The sequence below is a fragment of the Candoia aspera genome, chromosome 1 (assembly GCF_035149785.1).
Source record: "Candoia aspera isolate rCanAsp1 chromosome 1, rCanAsp1.hap2, whole genome shotgun sequence".
Classification (NCBI taxonomy): domain Eukaryota; kingdom Metazoa; phylum Chordata; class Lepidosauria; order Squamata; family Boidae; genus Candoia; species Candoia aspera.
Window position 1 is genome coordinate 1,122,746 of NC_086153.1, and position 20,922 is coordinate 1,143,667.

The window sequence follows — 20,922 nt, forward strand, 5'->3', positions numbered from 1 at the left end:
CTGGCCTGGAAGACTGGCGTCCGATCCTGGCTTCCTTCGTTTTATTAACCTTGAACGCCTATCCACTAACACCGTGTTTTTCAACCTCAGCAGCATTGAGACGGGCGGACTTAACTCCTGGAATTCCCTAAGACGTGTGGACTTCCCCAGCATGCTGGCCGGGGAATTCCGGGAGTCGAAGCCCGCGTATCTGAACGCCGCGTCCTTCAAGGGAGCACGACAGCATTGCCGGCATCTGATCTACCCTTGCCACAAGCTCTACGATCTTGGCTATGCTCATCTTCGGAACTGACCAGCAGCGGGAGACTGCTACGATCCCCGTTTTAGATGGGGGGCCAAAAAGCTTGCCTGAAGCCACAAGGAAACCCTGGCTCCCCTGGGGAACAGGCTGCCCTGGAATTTTAGCAGCCAACAGGGGTATCTGCAGGATACGGGTGAAACAGTCAAGTGTCCACAAGAGCACAATCGAAGCCCCGCCCGTTTTTTAAGGAGGAGAGGGTGTTTCCTTTTAAGCGACAGGTGACCTCCCTGTGCGGAAACCAAGATGAACAGATGCCCCAGGTTGACTGCGGCCTCCTGGGCATCAGGGCTGCAGGGACTGCGGGGGCAGCAGAGCACAGCCTAGGCCCCTGCTGCCAGGGGCGACCATCCTGGCCGGATGGAAGACCGAGCCTTCTGCTGATTTCGGAACTAGCACACAGGTGGGACGGCGTGCCCCTGCATTCGGCTGCACCTAGACGGTTCCCTGACAGGTTGGCCTCGTGGTACTGTGTGACATCTGTGAAGTGGCTGTGGCCATCCAGGTGAGCGAGTGCCAGACGCGTTCCCTCCGGGGCCAGAGCCCCGGACTTGGAGCAGCCGCCATGCGCCGCTCTGCGTTACCATGGAGGGCAACAGCAGGTAGCAAGAGCCAAGACAGAAGGGGGGAGCAAAGGGGGGAGAAAGGGGGCCGGTGCCGGGATGGGCCCGCCAGAGAACAAGCGGGCCTGAGTCGTCCTCCGCTTTGCTGCTGCTGCTGCTGTGCTGCGTGGGACAGAAGGAAGGAAGGAGAAGTGTTAGGCAGACACGTTAGAAGCGGGTGGATTATTACCTGTGCGACCCCCGTTACGTACAGTGGGACCCCCTCCGACGTCTCAATATTCTCACAGCGACAAAGGATGGTCATGACCTCCAAAGACAGTCTGAGCAGCAATAAATAAGGGGTGGGACACCAAACACACAAGGCGGTTACGAGAGAGCAACAGGACCCCTTGCCAAGAGGAAAGACAGGGCTCTGCGGGTGGACGGGGGTGGGGGGGTTCAGGGCACAGGGAGGGCGGCAGGAAGCGGGGGACTGCTTGGCTTTGCTGGGCGTGCTCCAGCCCACCCCCACAGGCAGAGGTCAGCCTTTTCCAGCAGGGGCTGAGGGATGGTTCCACACACCCAGGAGGGGGGTGCTGGGCTGCAGGAAGCTCCGACAGGATCCGGCCCCTCCCCTCGGTGGGAGCGCGCTGGTGAGGGGCTTCCCCCCAGAGGCTTCCTGAGCGCTGACCCCGCTCTGATTTCCCTTCTCACGCCTGTTCTGAGTGTCTCTGCGCTGCCCTGACCTACCTTCGCAGAGCGAGCGAGCACGCAGAGCGGCTGGTGGGAAGGGGGGGCAGGTGCACTGTGCCCCCAATAAACTCTTGCCATCAGGCCAACCCAGATCCTGGGCCAGCTGCCCTGGCTGATTCTGGCTCTCGCTAGGGGCCTGGGAGGGGAGGGAGCTGAACCACGCCGCAGTCCTGCATGGCCTCGTTTCTGCTTCCAGCAGGCAGCGTGCCAAGGGGCATGCCAGGCCAACGCCCTCTCCCGTGCAGAGGCCCTGGGGATGTGGAATGCCGGCCCTGGAGGTCAGGAAAAGTCTTGGGAGACCCCGCCCCCCGCAGGGACCAATCCCCCCTCCTTGGGTTCAACCTGGATTGAGTGGCTACCTCCCAGTCTGTCTCCAACCGGCCCATAAGTGCTCCACCCCCACCCGTCCATCTCCCTTCACCCTCCTGGAGGCAGAGGCCCAGTGCCCCCTGGGGCCTCTGGGTGACTTGAAATGGCAGTCCAAGCAGGACAGTGCCGGCGGCTGAGGGGAGGGTCTCCTGTCAAGCACACGTTCACAAATGCTTCTGCTCCTTCCTGGAAGCCAGGAACGGCCCTCCCTTCCTGCTGTGGGGAGAGAAGTCTTGTCCAACCCTTTCCCCCACGTACACAGCCCAAGGACAACCGGGTGGAGGAAAGGGGCACACACAGCTGCCACCACACGCCCTCTCCTGGGCTCTGGTCACCCTCTGCAAAAGGGAGCCCGGACGGAGCTGCTGCAGAAGAGGCAGGCAAGGATTTGAAAAAGAGCCCTCTCTGTTCTGCGCATGTTTTCAAAATGGCAACTTTGGAGGCTTGTGAAGGGGAGCCTAGGAATCTTGGAAGCACCTTTTGGCGCCACCCCCTCGCCCCCCGCCTTCTGTGGGACACCCCAGCCGCCCCCTGGAGGAGGCCTTCTCCTCGGCTCCTCCCCAGCAAACCCAGAGCCTTGTCTTTCTCCTTTCCGTGTTAGTGCAAGCAGAGGGGGGGGGGGCTCCCCCAGGCACACCATCCCGTACTGCAAACAACCCAGGGTGCTTCACACAGCAAGAACAGCAGCACCCCCACAGAAACGGGTTCTCAGAGGCTGCACAGAGGACACCCAGCAAGCAAAGCATGGATGGATGGATGGATGGATGGATGGATGGATGGATGGATGGAAGGAAGGAAGGAAGGAAGGAAGGAAGGAAGGAAGGAAGGAAGGAAGGAAGGAAGGATGGATGCCTCCCATCTGGGCTGACCACAAGCCACTGGATGCCAGCCTGTTGACTGCAGAAGGCAGAGGCCAATTCGCCCGTCAGAAGCCCCGCACACCCCCTACTAGCTCTGGAGGGCAACGTGCCCACAAGCACCGTTCAGGGGCTGCACGCTGTGTCACAGCCAACGAAAGCTAGTTCCACCCGGTGCCTGAACAGCTGAGACATGTTTACTTCTGGAGTTAAAAACAAGGTGAAAGTCAGCATTAGCGAATGCAAATGAATTCAGGGATGAGGAACTGGAGTATCCAGATTTGGAAAACTGGTGGTTCCAGGCGTTAAAAAATGTAAAACAACTAAAAGCCTGGTTCTGCCACCTCGCTTGGGGTGGGCGGGGGAGTATCACCCCCGGAGATGGTTACTGTAGTGCCCCAAAACGGCCTCTTAGATAAACGTGAGTGATATTCCAACTAGTATCGTCATCTGGATTTTATCTCCAATATTATATTTGTATTTATATTTATTTATGGTATTTTAATGTTTTTATTCTTCTTGTAAACTGCCCAGAGTCCCCCCTTTGGGGGGAGATGGGCGGTGGCAAAATTTAATTTAAAATAAATAAACAAACAAACTGCACTTCTTATGCTCTAAGAATGAAGCTAATTCATCTAAAGGTGTGGTTTCGTGTTTATTGGGATGTTCAAAAAGATTACTTGTGCTGGCATTGCAAGAGATCTCCTGGAGGGCTCTCCGACTTACATGGTTTGGTCATGTCCAGTCATAGCTCGCTTTTGGTTTGAAGTTACAGCATAGGTTAACTGTTCCTTGGGGAAAAAAAACATTGGCTAAAAAGGTAACTATAATGTTGAATTATACTCCTAAAATAAGGGATTTCACGTTTTATGAAGAACTCTGGCTGCACTGAGCCTGGGGCTCAGGAAAGACAATTATTTTACAGAGATGAACAGATATTTAAACTCCTGATATTAAGGAACAGATTCAAGATATGTGTTTATTCATGTTTGAAATGTCTGTATTCTAAAAAGGAGACTATGGAGCAATAGGGTTTTATATGATTGACATTAAATAATGTTCAGAGGACAAATTAATTTTATATCGATATCATGTGGATCTTCTTTTTCCTAAATTCTTTGTCCCCCCCCCCATTCAGCTTATTTTAACCAAATGAAATTAAAAGTAAACTTCTTGTGTTAAAAATGGAGGCCAGTGTCACCCTGTTACCCAAAGAGCTTCACTTTTAGAGTGCAAAACACAAAGGGAAGCTGGGGAGCCGAGGAATCTCTCTGCCTGAGCTGCTTTTCTGAGGCCAAACCGGGGCAACCAATCCCACCGGTCTGCACGGGGCGGCCTCCTCTCCCTCTGCGGGCAGGGATCGACTGGAGGCCTTCACCACCCTGGGCTGGCCAGAAGGAGCAGCACTGCACCGAGATGGCAGTGGGCAGCCTGCTGAGCGGTGAGCCAGGACTGATTTGGTCATTCATTTCTTTGGCTTCTGCCCTGCGCCAACCAACCAGAATCGGAGCAGCCAACGGGGCTGTTAGTTAGATCGACCACCACCAGCTTGCTGTGCCCTGGTGGAACTGCAGGAAGACTTGGCAAGCGGGCTGAGGAATTATCCTCTTCACGGAAAGGTCTACTTTACGGGATCCTGGGACCATAGCTCCATGCCAAGGAATGCTCCTAGGACTGCTCGGGTGGCAGGGTGAGGGTGAGGGAGGAGGTGAAACACCACCCTATTAAGCCAGCCCTCACATCGGTTTATAATTTAGCGTAAATACGCCTCAGACACGGCAATCTAAAAGGTAGAATTCCCCTGTTTCTGGGGTGAAAGCCCTTCCCGTTTCCCTCCTCCAGAAAGCAGGACATGGACACTTCCCCAGCAGGGGTCCTGGCCCCCAGATTGCCCCGTACAGCCCTTGTCTCTCAAAATAAGGCACCCGTCCTCCTCTTCCTGGTATGCGGACAGGACAGATGTGTGACAGCAGAGCCGCTGTACTGGGCTTGGCCTGGGGATCTGGCACCTGCCTACAGGTATGCACACTCCAGGAATCACAGCAGCCACGATGGCCGTGCTGGCCACATATCCAGCCCCTTTCTGGAAGATCTTTACAGAAAAAAAGATCACGCAGCTTGGGGAGCTGAAAGGGTCCTGCAGCTTTCCTTCCTCACATTAACTGCTCCAGCCAAACATTTTTGTTCCCAGCTTCGCGGCTGGAGGTGCGCTGAGAAGGGAGAAAGCCGAGGGAAGAACAGGTTCAGGGCAGGTGAGTCCTACAGGAGCCGAGAGGCACCAGTCACCTTCCGACGTGCCCCTCCCACGTCAAGACGAAAGCATGCCGCATCTAGCTTTGCTTTCACCCCCTCCTCCGAAAAGGGAGAGAGGCGGGCGGGTTCTTACCTCTGCGTGTCAGAAATGCACCACCACGCCCATGCCCAGCCACCGTAGATGTACTGTTTCTCGTCTGAACCGCAGCACCCACCTGCAGGGGAAAGCAGAGGACGGGGCGTTGCAATTATCTATATACGACTAAAACTCTGGTGTCTGATTGATCCTTTGTGACCCTTAACTGGGCGAAACGGTGCATTGTAGGGCAACGGTTTTTGAACCAGGGTACATCAAATGGGCTAGCTTACAGAATGCGTCCAAAATCTGGGACCCATGATTCCCAAGGGACTGAAATTTGGCAAACTGTATAAAACATTTTATGCCATAAAAATTATCATAAAACATTATATGACATCGTACAAAATGTCTCAAAACATTTCCCGTGGTCAACTCCTGATGCTATACCGTTTAAGAGGAATGACACGGGCTATTTTCAAGGCAGCTACATCTCTGAATATCTCCCTGAATTTTTAGGAACTTTTCCAGCGAAGGCAGCACATCAGAATCTCTGCCATTGTTGAAGGCATTGAGGAATCTGGTAAGGAAACATCTCTGAAACGAAGACCCAGTGGGTCACGGATTGCCTAGTTTTTAATAAAAAGCTATTCCACTCTTCAGCACAAAACGTGTTTAAGCTCTGTCCCTCAAGGCAATGAACCCAAAACACCGCAGCACGACCACAGTAATTACCACTTGAGTGGAGTGGACGCCACAGGATTGGCCTCCTTCGTTCCCTCCTCTTCGGCCTCAGGTTTCCTTCCCTTCTGCTAGAGCAAGGGCTGGGAATTTTTTTCTGAGTTGGGGGCACATTTGGAATTTGGAAGGATGCATAAAATGGTTGCCACGGTGCACACAGCCAGCTGCAGAGAAACTGAACCAAACTGCTGCATGTCATTTTTGCAGAAAGCAAACTAGGCCCAAGAGGCTTCCTCGCATCCCGGTGGAACGTCTGTGGGTCCCACAATCCCTGCTGCTGATAAACACGATACTCAAAGGTGGGATTTTCCTCTGTAGCACAACAGCTTCTGGGGTGTGAAAGAGCTTATTTATTTTATTTATTCGTCATATTTTTATTACCACCCATCTCCCCCACTCCCTCCTGAGTTGGAGGCCGGATGCTGCGGTTCCCATTTCCTGAGGTTGAGAAACACTGCCGTACAGGAGGCCAACTGAGGATTCCCACCAAGCTCTCTTTCTTACAAACATACAAAATGTGCAAACACCAGTCCCCACAGCTCTACCCGCAATCTCTGAAATCCCACGGGGCATCAGTGCTCAGCTTCTTAGCTCCCCTGTGGCGGAGATGGGAGCACTCGTCCCCATTTCATGCCGGCACCAGTGGACGCATAAGCTCAGAAGGCCTCCCTGCCTTGGGCCAAGCGGTGGGTGCTCTAAAAGCTGTCCTCAGCACCAAGGTGAGCATGAAGGCTTCTGGTGCATGGAAAGAGTGCTCCTGCGCTCAGCTGAACGCAGCCGAGTTTGCTCCTGACGTTTTCCAAAAACTTCCGCACATCACCAGAGATGAGAATCTACGGGAACCAAGCCACGGACCTGCTGAGGCCGTCCAGACAGCCGACAGGCTAAAGAAATAACTCCTTGCACTATTTAAGAGGACAGACAGGATCTCAAAGATGGATGGGAGAATCTCTGCATCCAAGGTATTTATACACACACAGGGAGATTTAATTATTATTTACTTAAGTCATCCAACTCCCTAACCCAGTGTTTCTCAACCTGAGCAACTTTAAGATGCCTGGACTTCAACTCCCAGAATTCTGGGAGTTGGAGTCCAGACATCTTAAAGATGCTCAGGTTGAGAAACACTGCTTTAATAAAACCTGGTCCAGTTATTACCACCACAACCACAGTTAAGGTAGGACCCCTACCAGCTTCCTTGGAGGGAGGGGAGCTTCCTGCGCTGATAACAATAAGGCAGTCTCACAGCCGTCAGTCCCGAGTCATTTGTTCTGTAGCTGTGGGAAGGAAGAGGAGCTGGGCCAGGCACGGAGACCATCCTCAATCATTCTGTTGGTCTGAGATTTCTTGGCACAGCTCCAAGCAAGCAAAAAACCTACCACTCCCACCGGGGCTGCCAGATGCCGCAACAAATCCCACCTTTTGCCATGAATCATCCAGGCCCAGAAGTCTGGAGCAGAGGCTTCTGCTGGGCCGCTTGCGTTGCAAAGGAGATGTGGAGAGCTCTCTTACGATCCACTTGGGGCCGTGCCAACTCCCATTTTCCAGCCTGTAACTTTCCTCAGCTGCCTTGCCTAGCAAACAGATGCAGAACACTTTGACCTATTTCTTGAAGCCAGCCCCTCCGGTTGTGCCACAGCAGCGGGACACGTATTTCCAATCTTGTCTAAGTTTCCGCCGCAGCTTCAAGGGAAGCTGATCTCCCCTTTCCCCCTGCAGAGCTGTTTAACCCTGCTCCCCACACAGCAGAGACGGTGGCCTAAATATCTGTTTCATACCATGATGGGATTTATATCCTGACTTGGGGGAATGGGGGGCACCAGACGCACTTTGGAGGGACCTCAGCCGCCAGTCACCAGCAGTGTTCTCCAAAAGAGAAGAACCTTTTGGGAGGAGCTCCTGCTGCAAACCCCATTCCACGCCCCCAGTGCCACTGCATCCCCTGGATCGGTGTTTCTCAACTGTGGCAACTTGAAGATGCATGGACTTCAACTCCTGGAATTCTCCAGAGAGTGGTCACCCGCGTCTCCTTCTGCAATCGAGGAGAAGCACACGAGGATCCCTCCTTGCCCCCAGAACAGTGCAGAGCCTGCCTGGGGAACTGGCTCGCAGGCGGCCTTCCCTGCCCCCTCCAGCAGTCTGGCTGGGATACAGGCGGATGATGAGCATTGGCACTGATGTCCTGGCCGGCCATTGCCATTGCTCCCCCGCCTGGCTTGCTCGAGTGGAGCACTGCGTCTCCATCGGAGCCAATCTGATTACGTGGCCAGCGCAGCATCCCTGAGGCTCCGGGTGGGAGAAGAGCAGCCGGGCGGCCCAAGGGCCTCGTTGCATGCCCTGCCTCCCACTCACCCCTCAGGGGAACATCCTGCTTGGCACGCACCCCGGCCTGGCTGCCCAGGTGAAGCAGGCATCTGTTGAGCACGGCTGGCCTCTGCTGGGCCACGTCCGGCTTGCACATGGAAGCTGCTTTTCTGCGGTGGGATGGAGAACTCTTTTTGTCTGCACCAAAAGGAAGAACCTTTGGGGAGAAGGCCCTGCTGCAAACGCCATTCCATGCCCCCAATGCCACTGCACCCCCTGGATCGGTCTCTTGCGAGCAAACACTCAAGCTGGGCATTCCACCCTGCAGGCTAGGCGGTTTCGCGTCCTCGTTCTTTGTCCTCTTGCTGCAAACTGGCCCCCACACCAGAGTGTGAGGCTCCGGACGAACCTCACGCAGAGAGGGCCTCCCTTCGGCTTGAGGATAAGCGCCTCCCCCAGCCCAGGGCCCCCAGGCAGGGAGGGCACTTCTATTTCTGGGGGAAGAGCATGTGGCTGGACAGGCACACGCTGCCCAAACTGCAACTGTGCTCACCTGACTGATGTGACTCCCCACGGCAGGAAGAGCTCTGAAGGATGTCTTCAGAAAGAGCAGCCCCTGAGGAGCTAGAATGAAGCAGGACCTTCCTAAGAATTCACCTGGTTAGGGCAAGACCCATCTTCCCAAAACATCCTCATTTAACAACCATTTGTTGATGGTTTGGACTTATGATGGTGCTGAAAAAACCAACTTATGACTGGTCCTCACACTTACAACCATCACAGTGTCTCCACGGTCTCCTGATGAAGATTTGGGCCCTTGACAACCAGTTCGCATTTACGACTGTCACAGTATCCCGTGGCCACGTGGTAACCATTTTTGACCTTTCTGGCCAGCTTCTGGCAAGCAAAGTAAATGGGGACCACGTGATTTGCTTAATGACCACGTGGTTCCTGTAACACCCATGGTGATTCGCTTAATGACCACCGCAAAAAAGGTCATAAAATTGGGTTGGATTTGCTTAATAATCGCTTTGCTTAGCAACCAAATTTATGGGCTTAATTGTGGTCATTAAGTGAGGACTACCTGTCTTATGGAGAACTGGGAAGGATCATAGCTTGTGAACAGATCATGAAATACACCAACGGCCTTTGTTCAAATGTATGTTGGCAATGTGAACAACAAAAGGAGACTTTTATTATCTTTGGTGGACATGCAAAAAAGCTAAAACGTTTTGGGATCAAATACATACTTCAGTACAGACAATCTTAAAGAATGATATACAATCGAAACCAGAGATTTTCCTTTTGGGAGTGGTGGACAAACACAGAGAAGGAGCCCATGCAACCTTGTTTTTAAATACAGCGTGGGAACAGCAGCAAGGCTTTTATATGCCCAGAGGTGGAAGGAGTCGACATTACCTACAAAGGAAGAATGGATGGTGAAGTGGATGGCGTTGGCTGAGATGGCAAAACTGACAGCTCTAACTGAGAAAAGACACGGACTAACTTGAATGCCACCTGGAAACCCCTTCCGGACTTTTTGCGAGAAACAGAAAAAAATGAAGTCACGGTATCTGGATTTGGTCGTCAGAAATAATAATGGATGACAGAATCAGCGAAAGCGATGAGGTACCCAGAGTACAGATTTGTCCAGAGGCCGCCTCCTCCCCCCACTGAATTCTCCTCCCATCTCCTCCCCTGGACTTGGGCCTCAAATCCCCACTCAGCCCCAAGGGGCCCACAGGATTGGGGCAGGGACAGAGACCTCCACGAACAGAACGAGGGAAAGAAAATAGAACAAGTGTTTCAGGCACAAGAAAAGACAACTGGAGATTTTCTGCTTTAGGGTCGGCTCTCTCGGGACTCCCCACCCCAAACCTAAAGCACCCATTATATTGAAGACCGACCAGCGCACTGAGATAATTTTCAAAACGGGGGTCCTGGCGTAAAATGGCGCCGGCTGAGCTTCAAGCCCCACAAAGAGGGCCGTAAGGGGGGAAATCCACCTTTCCAAAACCTAAAAAAAGCATTCGTCGACCAAAGCCAGCCCAGAGCTTAAGACCAGGAGGCCTCCTGCCCTCCACCTCGCCAGACAGCTGGACCACGGCCCCCCCAGCAGCAGAGCAATCTGCCCTCTTCTTTCCAGCCCTCTTCTTAACAGCCATGTCTCTAGCTGCAGCCGGCTTGGGAGGAGAGGAACCAGGAGGGTCCAGATAACAGCTGGCTGCTGCTGGAAAGCCTTGCTCGCTCTCTAGGCGAGTCAGGAGGGAAGGACAACAACAGGAAGTGCAGCCAGCCAAGAAGAGGCCTGCCCACCGCCCCACCCGGCTGGCTCAGCCTTGGCAAAGCGCCCCCAGATTCCAGAAAGGAGAGCCACTGCTGAGAAAACGGCAGTTCCTGAAGAGAGAGGGTTACACAACCGCACCACGAAGGGCCTTCTGGCAACAGGCAGCCGAGTCCCAGAAGCACTCGGGGGATGCCACTTGAACGCCCCACCCAATCCTACTTGCAGGTGGGGCTCGCTCCTCCTGGGGCTTACAGGTTAACAGGGGTGTGTGTGTGTGTGTGTGTGTGTGTTGCTAGCTCTGGGGTCTTCCCAGCAGCCCCCAGAGCGAGCCTTCCCAAAAGACAGAATAGCAACAGCAGGTAGCAAAGTGAACGGGGAGGGGACCACAGGAGCATCTGTGCATGACAGTCCCCTTCCTGGGTGGCTGGCACAGGCATCCCCGTCCCTCTCTTTGGACAATACTCCAAACACGCTTTCTCTCCCAGGCTCCCCACAAATCTGCTCCATAAACTTGGGGATCCTCTGGAGGAGGACTGGGCCGTGTGGACAGGGTCCTTGGGGCGGTGCGTTCTGCCGCCTGGGTCCTGGGCCCGGGCCCCTCTCGGCTGGTTAAGGACCGCTAAGAGGCAGGTCAAGCAGGATGCGTGAGCGAGGGGCAGCGCTTTGCAGTGGTTCTCCTCCTTCCTCTGTGGACAGTCCCAGTTGGTGGTGGAGGGGGGAGAGATGTAACCCTGGCCCCCTGCGGTGTGGGGTGCCTCGGGGTCTCTCACCCCTCCTTAATTTCTACATGAGACCACTGGGAGGGGTCCTCTGGCATCACCAACATGCTGAGGATACCCAGTGATGCATCTCCACCCCTGGCTGGCCAAGCACCACTGCCCCAGAGTTGGCCCAGAGCCTGGATGGGGAGCAACTGGCTTTGACTCACGGCTCCTACTTGAGGAGCAGGGGGCAGCCATAGCTAGAGAGGCCCTTGCAGAGATTCCTCTTGTGCAACAAATGCACCCATTCCTGGACTAGGAGGCCTTGCTCACGTCACTCACACCCCGGTTGCTTCCCAGTTGGATTACTGCAACACACTGTATGTGGGACGGCCCTTGAAGACCATTCAGAGATTACAACTGGTCCAGAATGCAGTGGTGAGTGCAGTTTTAGGCACCCTACAGTTGGCCCAGATTACTCTGCTGCTGTGCGAGCTGTACTGACTTTCCGGGTGCAATTCAAGGTGCCAGTGGCCACCTTTCAAGCCCTGAATGGCCCGGGGCCAGGTTATTTTCAAGACTGCCTCTCCATGGTGGTATCTGCCCACCCCACCAGGTCCAACAGGGTGGGCACAACCCAACTCCTTCCCTTGAAGGCTGCCATGCAGCAGGACCTAGGCAATGCGCCTTCTCATTGCAGCCCCTGCCCTTTGGAACACCCTCCCCGCTGAGAGCCAGCAGGCCCCCACCTCCCAGCCTTCGGAAGAGCCTCAAAGACCTGGGGTCTTGTGTGGCAGAGCCCAGAAAAGGCATTTGTGGGATGTGATGGATGTGCTGATTTACAGGCTGCTGGGAGATTTTTATTGTTCTATTGTCTATTAAGCTTCCCAGGCCTATGCTACAGAAGCAGCTATATAAATCTTTTAAGTCAATCAATAAGATAAAAAATGAAAGGAGAAAGGTATTTGGGAAAACCTGTTGCACAAGTGGAAGTCACTTGATTTAACGGCCAGCTAGACCAAAAAAACCAACGTGCTAATTTGGCTGGCTGAACATCCGTGAAGAGCTTCAGGATATTCAAGCCTAAAGGAAGCCACACTATTTGTGTTGAATCATTAACGCCCACCTCCCCCATAAGGTTTTCGACATAGACCAGCGTTTCTCAACTTGGGCAACTTTAAGATAGGTGGACTTCAACTCCCAGAATTCCCCAGTCCACCTATCTTAAAGCTGCCCAGGTTGAGAAATGCTGACATAGAATAACCAAGGAAGGGCAGCCTTGTATGACCGCATTTCAATTCTAATGCTGCTCACTGTGAGGTCTTGTCATCACACATACAGGTAGTCCTAGCTTAATAACCACAATTGGGACTGGAATTTCGAGTGGTCATTAAGTGAATCCGACCTGCATTAACGACCTTTTTTGTGGTGGTCATTAAGCAAGTTGATGCCAGCACTAAGCAAACCACATGGTCCTTAAGTGAATTACACAGTTCCCCATTGATTTTGCTTGCCAGAAGCCGGCTGGGAAGGTTGAAAATGGCTGTCACATGACCATGGGACACTGCGATGGTCATAAATGCGAATCAGAATGACCAAAGATCAGGAATCTGCACCAAGACAGAACCTGTCCTGTGTGAATGACTTCTGCAGAACGCTGAACCTTTGGTCTTCATGCTTAAAAATTAAGCCATATTGTTCCCCTTGGCGGTAACCAGATTTGCAGTGTAAGTGGCCCACACGTTCTATGACCCCGCACTGGGGGCTGAATTCATCAGGGGTACGATGTGTAAATGCTCTACTAAGCATTTACACATCATACTGGTCACTTTTAATTGTAATAGCCAATAATTAACATCCATACTTGTCCAGGAAAGAAGCCAACTAGAAGGACAGATGCTTAACTTATACCATGATCTCAAACAGGGCCTTGGTTTGAGGAACCCAGGCTACAATCCTTCCGGAGGCATAATGGTGACAACCAGGGATTTCTGTTTCCCCTTCTCCCAAAAGCAACCTCATCCACAATCTCTGGACAGTTTTGTCCTGTACAGATAGTTCTCGCTTAACAACCACAATTGGGACCAGAATTTTGGTTGCTAAGTGAAGCAGCCATGAAGCAAATCCAACATTTTATGTCCTTTTTTGCGGTGATCGTAAAGCAAATCACCAAAGATGTTAAGCAAACCATGTGGTTGTTAAGTGAATCATGCAGTTCCCCATTGATTTTGCTTGCCAGAAGCTGGCCAGGAAGGTTGAAAATAGTGATCACGTGACCACAGGATGCAGCAATGTCATAAATGCAAACTGGTTGCCAAGCACCCAAATCGTGATCACGGGACTGAGGGGAGGCTGTGATGGTCATAAGTGTGAGGACCAGTTGCAAGTTGTTTTTTCCAGCAGTTGTTAAGTCTGAACCATCACTAAATAAATGGTTGTTAAGCAAGGACTACCTGTAATGCCAACAACATACAAACCTGCAACAGAGTGCTTCTCAGCTTGCCCGCTGCACACCTTGAGAGGCATAACAGAAATAGCAGGGATAAGCATTTGGGAAGGAATCCATCCCAGCTGGGAAGCTCTGAGTGTTTGATGTCAGAGGCACCGGATGGGATGCCCCCAATGCCAATGCACAAGTCACAGGTCCCAACTCCACCACAGTGTGGAGGGCAGACAGATAGAGTTGGAAGGGACCTGGGAGGTCATAGAGTCCAACCCCCTGCATGCTGCAGGACTGGCTACGCCATTGCCGGCCTCTGTCTGAAAACCCTTCCCAGTGAAGGGGCAGAGACCCCTCCCTGCGATGACCCATTCCACTGGCTCTAGGCTCTTCCTGCCTAGGAGGTCTTCCTACTGTCTCCTCTGCATCTACATCCTTGAACTTTCATCCCGTGACTTCTGGGCTTACTCTCAAGTCTGAACCCTCCAGGACAGCCCTTCGTGTACCTGAAGACAGCCAGCAGGCCCCCTCCCAACCTTCCCTTCTATGAGCCAAACAGACCCAAGTCTTTCCGCCATTCCTCATAGGACCTGGTTTCCAGCCCTTTCACCATCTCGGTAGCCCTTCTCTGGGCTTGCTCCAGTTTATCAATGTCCTTTTTAAAATGGGTTGTGCAGAACTAAGACTCACTACACGCACCAAGGGCACTCTGGGGCTTTAAGCCCTCCTGCCCTGGGCAGAGGCTCTGATTTCCCTGCTGCTCAGAGGACAGAGATTCCCATCCCACATCTGAAGAGGACGTGCCACAATCCTGTTGAACCAGGATCACCACCCCCAAGAATCCCTCTCTCGCGCAGTGGGCAGTGGCCAATCTGACATGCTGCTGGCATTGACCCAATCCTTGCTCCCAGTAGTTTCCCAGGCAGACCTCAGATGTCGCTTTTGTGGTTGAATGAAAACAGGTAACGCCTTGTCTGTGCCATTCCCCAAGATTATAGCCACTGTAAAAACAAGCAGGCTTGATGCTCAAGGCGAATGCAGCCAAGCCCACATTTGCCACATGATCCTAGCTCTCAGGCACACACAGAGAAGGGAAATAAACAGACGGGGAGTCACTACTTTCCAGAATGTATTTACAGGTAGTCCTCAACTTCTGACCGTTTGTTTAACAACGGTTCAAAGTTACGACGGCCTCGGAATGGGTGTTTTACAGCGTGTAAAGCACTTCCAAGCGTCGCAAAGCATCACAAACCTACCCACCCATGGTCACATGATCGCATTTTGGGTGCTTGGCAACTGGCTCACCTTTAAGACGGGTTGTAGCACCCCATGGTCACGTGATCACATTGTGTGACATTTTTGCTGTTTTCCAGCAAAAACGCCCATCGGAGAAGCTGGATTCCCTTAATGATCCCCATAAAAATGGTCATAAAATTTTTGCCCCAGGCAGCTCAAAGTAAAAAGACCCCCTCTAGCAGAGTGGCAAAAGACCCTCTGCCTTATTGCCACCATATCGGGCTAAATTGACAGAATCAGAGCTGGAAGGGACCTCAAAGGTCATCTGTCCAACTGTGATGGAGCTCAGGGCTGGGGGAGAAGAGGGTGCATTCCAGGCGGACGAAGGTTCCCACAGTCTGGAACCTGTGGGTGGGCCTAAGAAGAGAGTCAGACCGGATCCGCCCTAGACTGCTATTTTTCCCTTTAGCTCAGTTAGAAACCTTTAGTCTGGCTCGATTGTTTGTATGGGGAAGCTAATAAAGAACTAGAGTTGGAAAGTTGACTCAGCATAGTTCCTCCGCCAATTATCCCCCTGACATCAACCCTGCCAAGGCAGAAAGCTCACAGCTTGGCAAAAGGAGCTTTTGATGGTTTGTCCAAGCAGTGCCCTGCATTGGGACTCTTCCCTCCAGATGCATCGGGTCCAACTTCCATAATCCCAGACAACATCCTATCCCTTCCCAGCACCATTCTATTTTACTTTATTTTATTTAATCTTAAATTTATATAGCCGCCCATCTCACAAAAAGTGACTCTGCGTGGCGTACAACAATCAAATAAAAACAACACACGTATAAAACAATCATTATAAAAATATAAAAATCAGTATTAAAGGTTAAATATTATTAAAAACAAATATACAAACCCCAGGCAAAGAGGGAGTGATTACATCCACCCCATCTGATAATGGCTCCGGTGCCCTGGGACCCCCAGGCCTGGTGATATACCCGGGTCTCGAGGGACTTCCAGAATGTCAAGAGGGATGGAGCTAACCTGATTTCGGAGGGGGGGGGGGGAGGAGAATGTTCCAGAAGGCGGATGCCACGGCAGAGAAGGCCCGCCACCTGGGACTCTCAAAAGTAGGTCCCTGGCCCTGTTAACATTAAAGTTAACAAGGATTTTAAAAATAATTTTGTTAGATGTGCCGTACCTAGGGTTTGGAATAAATATAAAACAAGATTGTCTCCTAATGTACCCTTATGGTTATCACCCCAAGCAGCTTTTTTTTTTTTTACAAGAGAGATGACTGGGAACCATCTCAGTTGACGTATACGTTCCTAATTTTTGTGGGAGCCTAAACTGAAAACAAGAAAACAATTAGAAATGGAAGGCCATATTCGTCATTGGTTTACTTTTGTACAATGGACAGAACAATTTAATTTGGACAAGAAGGTTTATAATGTTGCTAATGCAAAAACCCAACTTGAAGTGGACTTGTGTACTAATGAGCATGTCATTACTAAGATGCATAAAATGTCACTGCAAATGAATTTGGAAGATGAGTATGGTAAAGATTGTATGATCAAATGGGCAAAAAAAATTGAAGATAACATTATGCTTGGTCGATGGAGGAACATGTGGAACAAAGGCTTGAAATTCACCCTGACCTGTAATTTGAAAGAGAACTTTTTATAAGACGATGCACCATTGCTATTTAACATCTGATAAGCTATCGAAGATGTTCAAATGTATGTTGGAAATGCTCCCAAGACGAAGTTACTTTTTACCATCTTTGGTGGACTTGTAAGAAAGCTAGGAAATACTGGGAACAGGCATGTACTATAATTCAAAGGATTCTTAAAATAAATGTACAACTGAAACCAGAATTTTCTTCTTTTGGGTTTGATGGGTAAACAACTCGAAACAAAATTTGGGACTTTGTTTTTGTATATGGTAACGGTGGCAAAACGTCTGAATGCGCAAAGGTGGAAGGATTCACAAATTCCCCCAGTTGAAGAATGGAGGGTGAAATTAATGGAACCGGCAGAAATGGTGAAACTGACAGCCCTGATAGGAGAAAATAATTTGGTTGGATTTGTTCCTACCTGGAAAACACTTTTGGATTTTTTGCTTCTGTCCAAGAAAAATGAAGTTTTGAGTTTGAATTTTGATGACTAAGTTATTATAGCTTATAGAAATAATGTTTACCACGGTTTGATTTAGAGGAAGAGATTAATGTATTATTTTGTATTTGTATCCGTGCTGGAGAAGGTGGGAAATCACTTCTTTTGTACTTCTATTTCTCCACTTTTTAGTTTGTATCTCTTCTTTTAGTCTTTTCTCCAATCTTTTCTATATTTTGTATTTTATCTGTATTTTCACACTTTAATAAAGTCTTATAAAAAAGTGTAGCTCCCTGGCGGATGGTATCTGCAGCATGCCCTCTCTGCGGGATCTAATGTGCCAGGCTGATATAATTGGGGAGAGTCGGTCCCTCAGATGACCTGGCCCCATGCCACGAAGGCCTTTACAGGTCATCACCAGCACCTTGAACTGTACCCGGAAGCAGACTGGCAGCCAGTGCAGCTCAGGGAGCAGAGGTATGACATGCGTCCTCCTAGGGGCACACATAACTGCCCGCGCGGCTGCATTTTGCACCAGCTGAAGCTTCCGGATACTCTTCAAGGGCAGCCCCATGTACAGCGCATTGCAGTAGCCCATTCAGGAGGTGCCCAGGGCACAAGTGAATGGGAGCAGAGCCCCCCCCATCCAGGAATGGGCACAACTGGCGCACAACATGAAGCTGCGCAAAGGCCCTCCTGGCCACAACAGCCACCTGCTCCTTGAGCAGGAGGGAGTCCAGTGAGTCCAGGAGGACGCCCAGATTTTGCACCGGGTCTGTCTGGGGCGGTGCCACCCCTTCCAGCACCAAAGACGGCATAGTCCCGGAACCGGCAGGCCCCGCCCAGACCCTCCCAGCCTCCAGGCACCGGGCCAGGATAATGGAAAGATATAATTGGGCATCATCCGCGCACTGATGATACCTCACTGCATGGCAACGGATGAGCTCACCCAGCGGCCTCAGGCAGATGTTAAAGAAGGGGACCCGGACCCGGGAGGCCCCGGGAGGGAGGGATCCTGAAGCCACAAGCCGGGCACCCAAGGCCAGGGAACCCGCGGGGGGCTCTCCGCAGGTTCAGGGCCGCCGGGCAGGGCAGCCCCAGCGCCCCTGCTCCCAGAGGCCGTCCCGAAAAGGAAAAGCAAACGCGCGTCTGCTGAACAGACCCACCGAACACGTGGATGACTTCCCGGCCACGGCGCTCGCCTTACGGGAGGCAGGGAAGCGCCAGGGCGGGGCACCGGCGGCGGCTCCCACTTCCTCGCCGGCCCCGCCGACCCGCCGCGGAGGAGCTCGCGGGACCCGGGGGGCAAAGCCGCCCTCGGCTCCCGGCGGCCCCGCGCTGCGCACCAGCGGCTCTCCGGGCACATCCGGCCCCCCGAGGGCCCGCCAGCAAGGGGCCCTCCGCGCGCGGTCGGGGCCGCCCGGGACCCCCCCGCCCCGGGGCGCACCCGGAGCCCGCGGGAAGCGCCCGCCGCAGCGCTCCGGCCGCGGGTCTCCCCCGTCTCCGCGGCGGAGGGACCGGGCGGCCCGGCCCCTCCGGCGACCCCGGCGGGCGCGGCCCCCGCTCCTGCAGGCGGCGAGGGAGGCCCCGGGGGCGCCGCTGCGGCGGGCGGGCGGGGCGGAAGACGCTCGGCGGGGCGGCCGCGGCCGAGAGGGGCAAGGGGGCGCCTCGGGTCGCAGGGGTCGCAGGGGGAATGCAGCGGCGCCGGGTTCAAGCCGGGCCCGCTCGGAGGCCGCGCTCCGCGACACGCATCCCCGCCCGCACGCCCCGGGCGCCCTACCTGAGACGACGAGCGCCTCGTTGGGCCCCACCGTGTGGCAGTTCCCCATGGCGGGCGCGGCGCGGCTGGGCTCGGCTGGGCTGTGCCGCCGCCTCAGCCCGGGAGGGAGGCGGGACTCCTGGCCCCGCCCACCGGAAGCGCGCAGCGGGCGCTTCCGGGCGCCATCTTGGGCGCGTCCGTGGGGGCCCGCCCGGGCCCCGTTCCGAGCGGGGTCGCGTCCGCACGCGCGCAAAGGCGGAGCGAGGGGGCGTTTCGGGCCGGGACCGGATTCGCACGGCCTGTTAAGCGGAGACCCGGCGGCAGTTCCTGCGCGGGCGCAAGATGCTCCGCCCGAGCGCACCGGAAGCCCGGGGGAAGCGAGGCTGGGTGGGAGAGGAGTCCGGGGGCCTGAACCCCCGCAGCTCCTCTTGCGGCAGGGGGGAGGTTGGGCGCCGCCAGCACAGCGGAGAAGCGGCGCGTCTTGGAACCATATCCCTGAAGGTCACCAGTCGAGCCCTGTGGCCTCCAGTCCTTCACAACGGGACACCGAAGGAAAAGGGGGCTCTGCCAAGTCCCCCCCTCAAAATAATTCTTGGAGGCACTGAATTGAATTCCAGAATCGTGGAGTTGGAAGGGGCCACGAAGGTCATCTAGTCCAACCCTCTGCCCTGTGCAGGCAAACCAGTCAAACCCTCCTGTCCAGCCTCTTCCTGGAGATCTCCCAGCTCGTCCATGCGGAGGTGTCTCCGCAGCTTCCACAGGGAGACAGCTCAGCTGCTGGACTCTCAAGAGGTTCTCCTCACATCTATTTGAAATCCAGATAGCTGCAAATTACACCTGTTCTTTCGGGTCCTCATTTCTGTGGCCATGGAAGAGAACATGATCCCTGTCACTTCCCTTTACGACCTGAGCACAGCTGTCAAGTCTGCCCTCTGCCTTTTCCCCTGACCGACTGATTCCTCCCCCCTCCACATTCATCACTGTATGAGTGGAGGGTCTGACCAATACCCAAGGGCAGAGTTTCTCAACCTGGCAACTTGAAGAGGTGTGGATTTCAACTCCCAGACTTCCCCAGCCAGCTTTGAGAAACACTGCACTAGGGAAAACAAGGCTTGAAACCGGCGAGGTGAGGTGGTGTTTGGAACTCAGCTGTTCTCATACCTTGTTTTGGGAATCAGGCCATGATGAGCCTTAACACGGCTGGTTTGCTTAGCCACAATAAATCATTTTGCAAACAGTAGTTGTGTTTGGTTAACCTAGGTTTTCACCCTGGAGAAGGTCTGTGTGATTGCTAAGAGTTGGCGCTGACTTGATGGCACGTAATTTATTTACATTTCAAATATAGTTACTGCCCTTCTCGCTCAAAGAGTGAGATAATCGAGTCAAACTTGGGTTTAGCGGGTTGTGTTAGAATCAAATCTATATGTTCTAGAGGTTCGCTTTGAATGTATTCCTGATACAGCCAGTAAAGACCAGAGCATAATGCACTAAACGTTTGACCGTATATCCAAGATGGTCTTGTTCCAAGTTTCCTGTTCCTGCTTCAGGGCTAACAGATCAATGTTGGCTTCTCGCTAGACAACCGCAAAGATTTGCTCAGGACATCTTCCTAACTGGCATCCCCTGGTTTTACCTTCTGTAACCTAGAATTTGATCAAGTCAGCTGGTTACGAAAGAAGAAGAAATACAGGTAGGACCATCTGTCCTTATTCTTCTCAGAGGGAGACTATACAGTCCTTGTTTTACAAACATTCATTTAGTGACGGTCCGGACTTACAAAGGTGCTGAAAAAACGACTTGCAACTGGTCCTTACACTTATAACCATCACAGTGTCCCTGTGGTCACATGATCATGATTTGGATGCTTGGCAACCGGTTCACATTTATGACCATCGCAGTGTCCTGTGGTCATGTGATCGCCATTTTCGAACTTCCTGGCCAGCCTCTGGCAAGCAAAATCAGTGGGGAGTGATTCACTTAATGATGCCGCAAAAAAGGTCATACAGGGTCGATTCACTTAATGACCACTTCACCTAGCAACTGAAATTCCAGTCCCCATTGTGGTTGTTAAGTGAGGACTACCTGTAATTCGGAGTAGGGTAGATAGCAAGAGCTGGAAGAGATCTGTTTTCACGAGAAGCCGTGAAGAATTGCTGTCCCAGCAGAGAACATTCAAGAAGTTGGACAAATACTCCAGTTTG

General features: G+C 52.8%; 1 protein-coding gene across 5 annotated transcripts in view; it reads right to left on the minus strand.

The window, feature by feature from the left end:
- The window catches only part of FLOT2 (flotillin 2), a 31,336-nt gene extending 12,481 nt beyond the window's left edge, over positions 1-18,855 (minus strand). Inside the window, exons 1-3 of one of the 5 annotated variants that reach the window (XM_063294932.1) lie at positions 18,743-18,848; positions 5,206-5,287; positions 1,091-1,181 (exon numbers count right to left, since the gene is read on the minus strand). In XM_063294932.1, coding sequence (XP_063151002.1) covers positions 1,091-1,181; positions 5,206-5,287; positions 18,743-18,791 — 222 coding nt within the window. In that variant the 5' untranslated portion in view covers positions 18,792-18,848. Of the gene's footprint in view, positions 1-1,090; positions 1,182-3,020; positions 3,040-5,205; positions 5,288-18,742 lie in introns of those variants that run through there. The other 4 variants (XM_063294941.1, XM_063294969.1, XM_063294959.1 and 1 more) reach the window with 4 other exon arrangements.
- Positions 18,856-20,922: the final 2,067 nt, after the last annotated feature.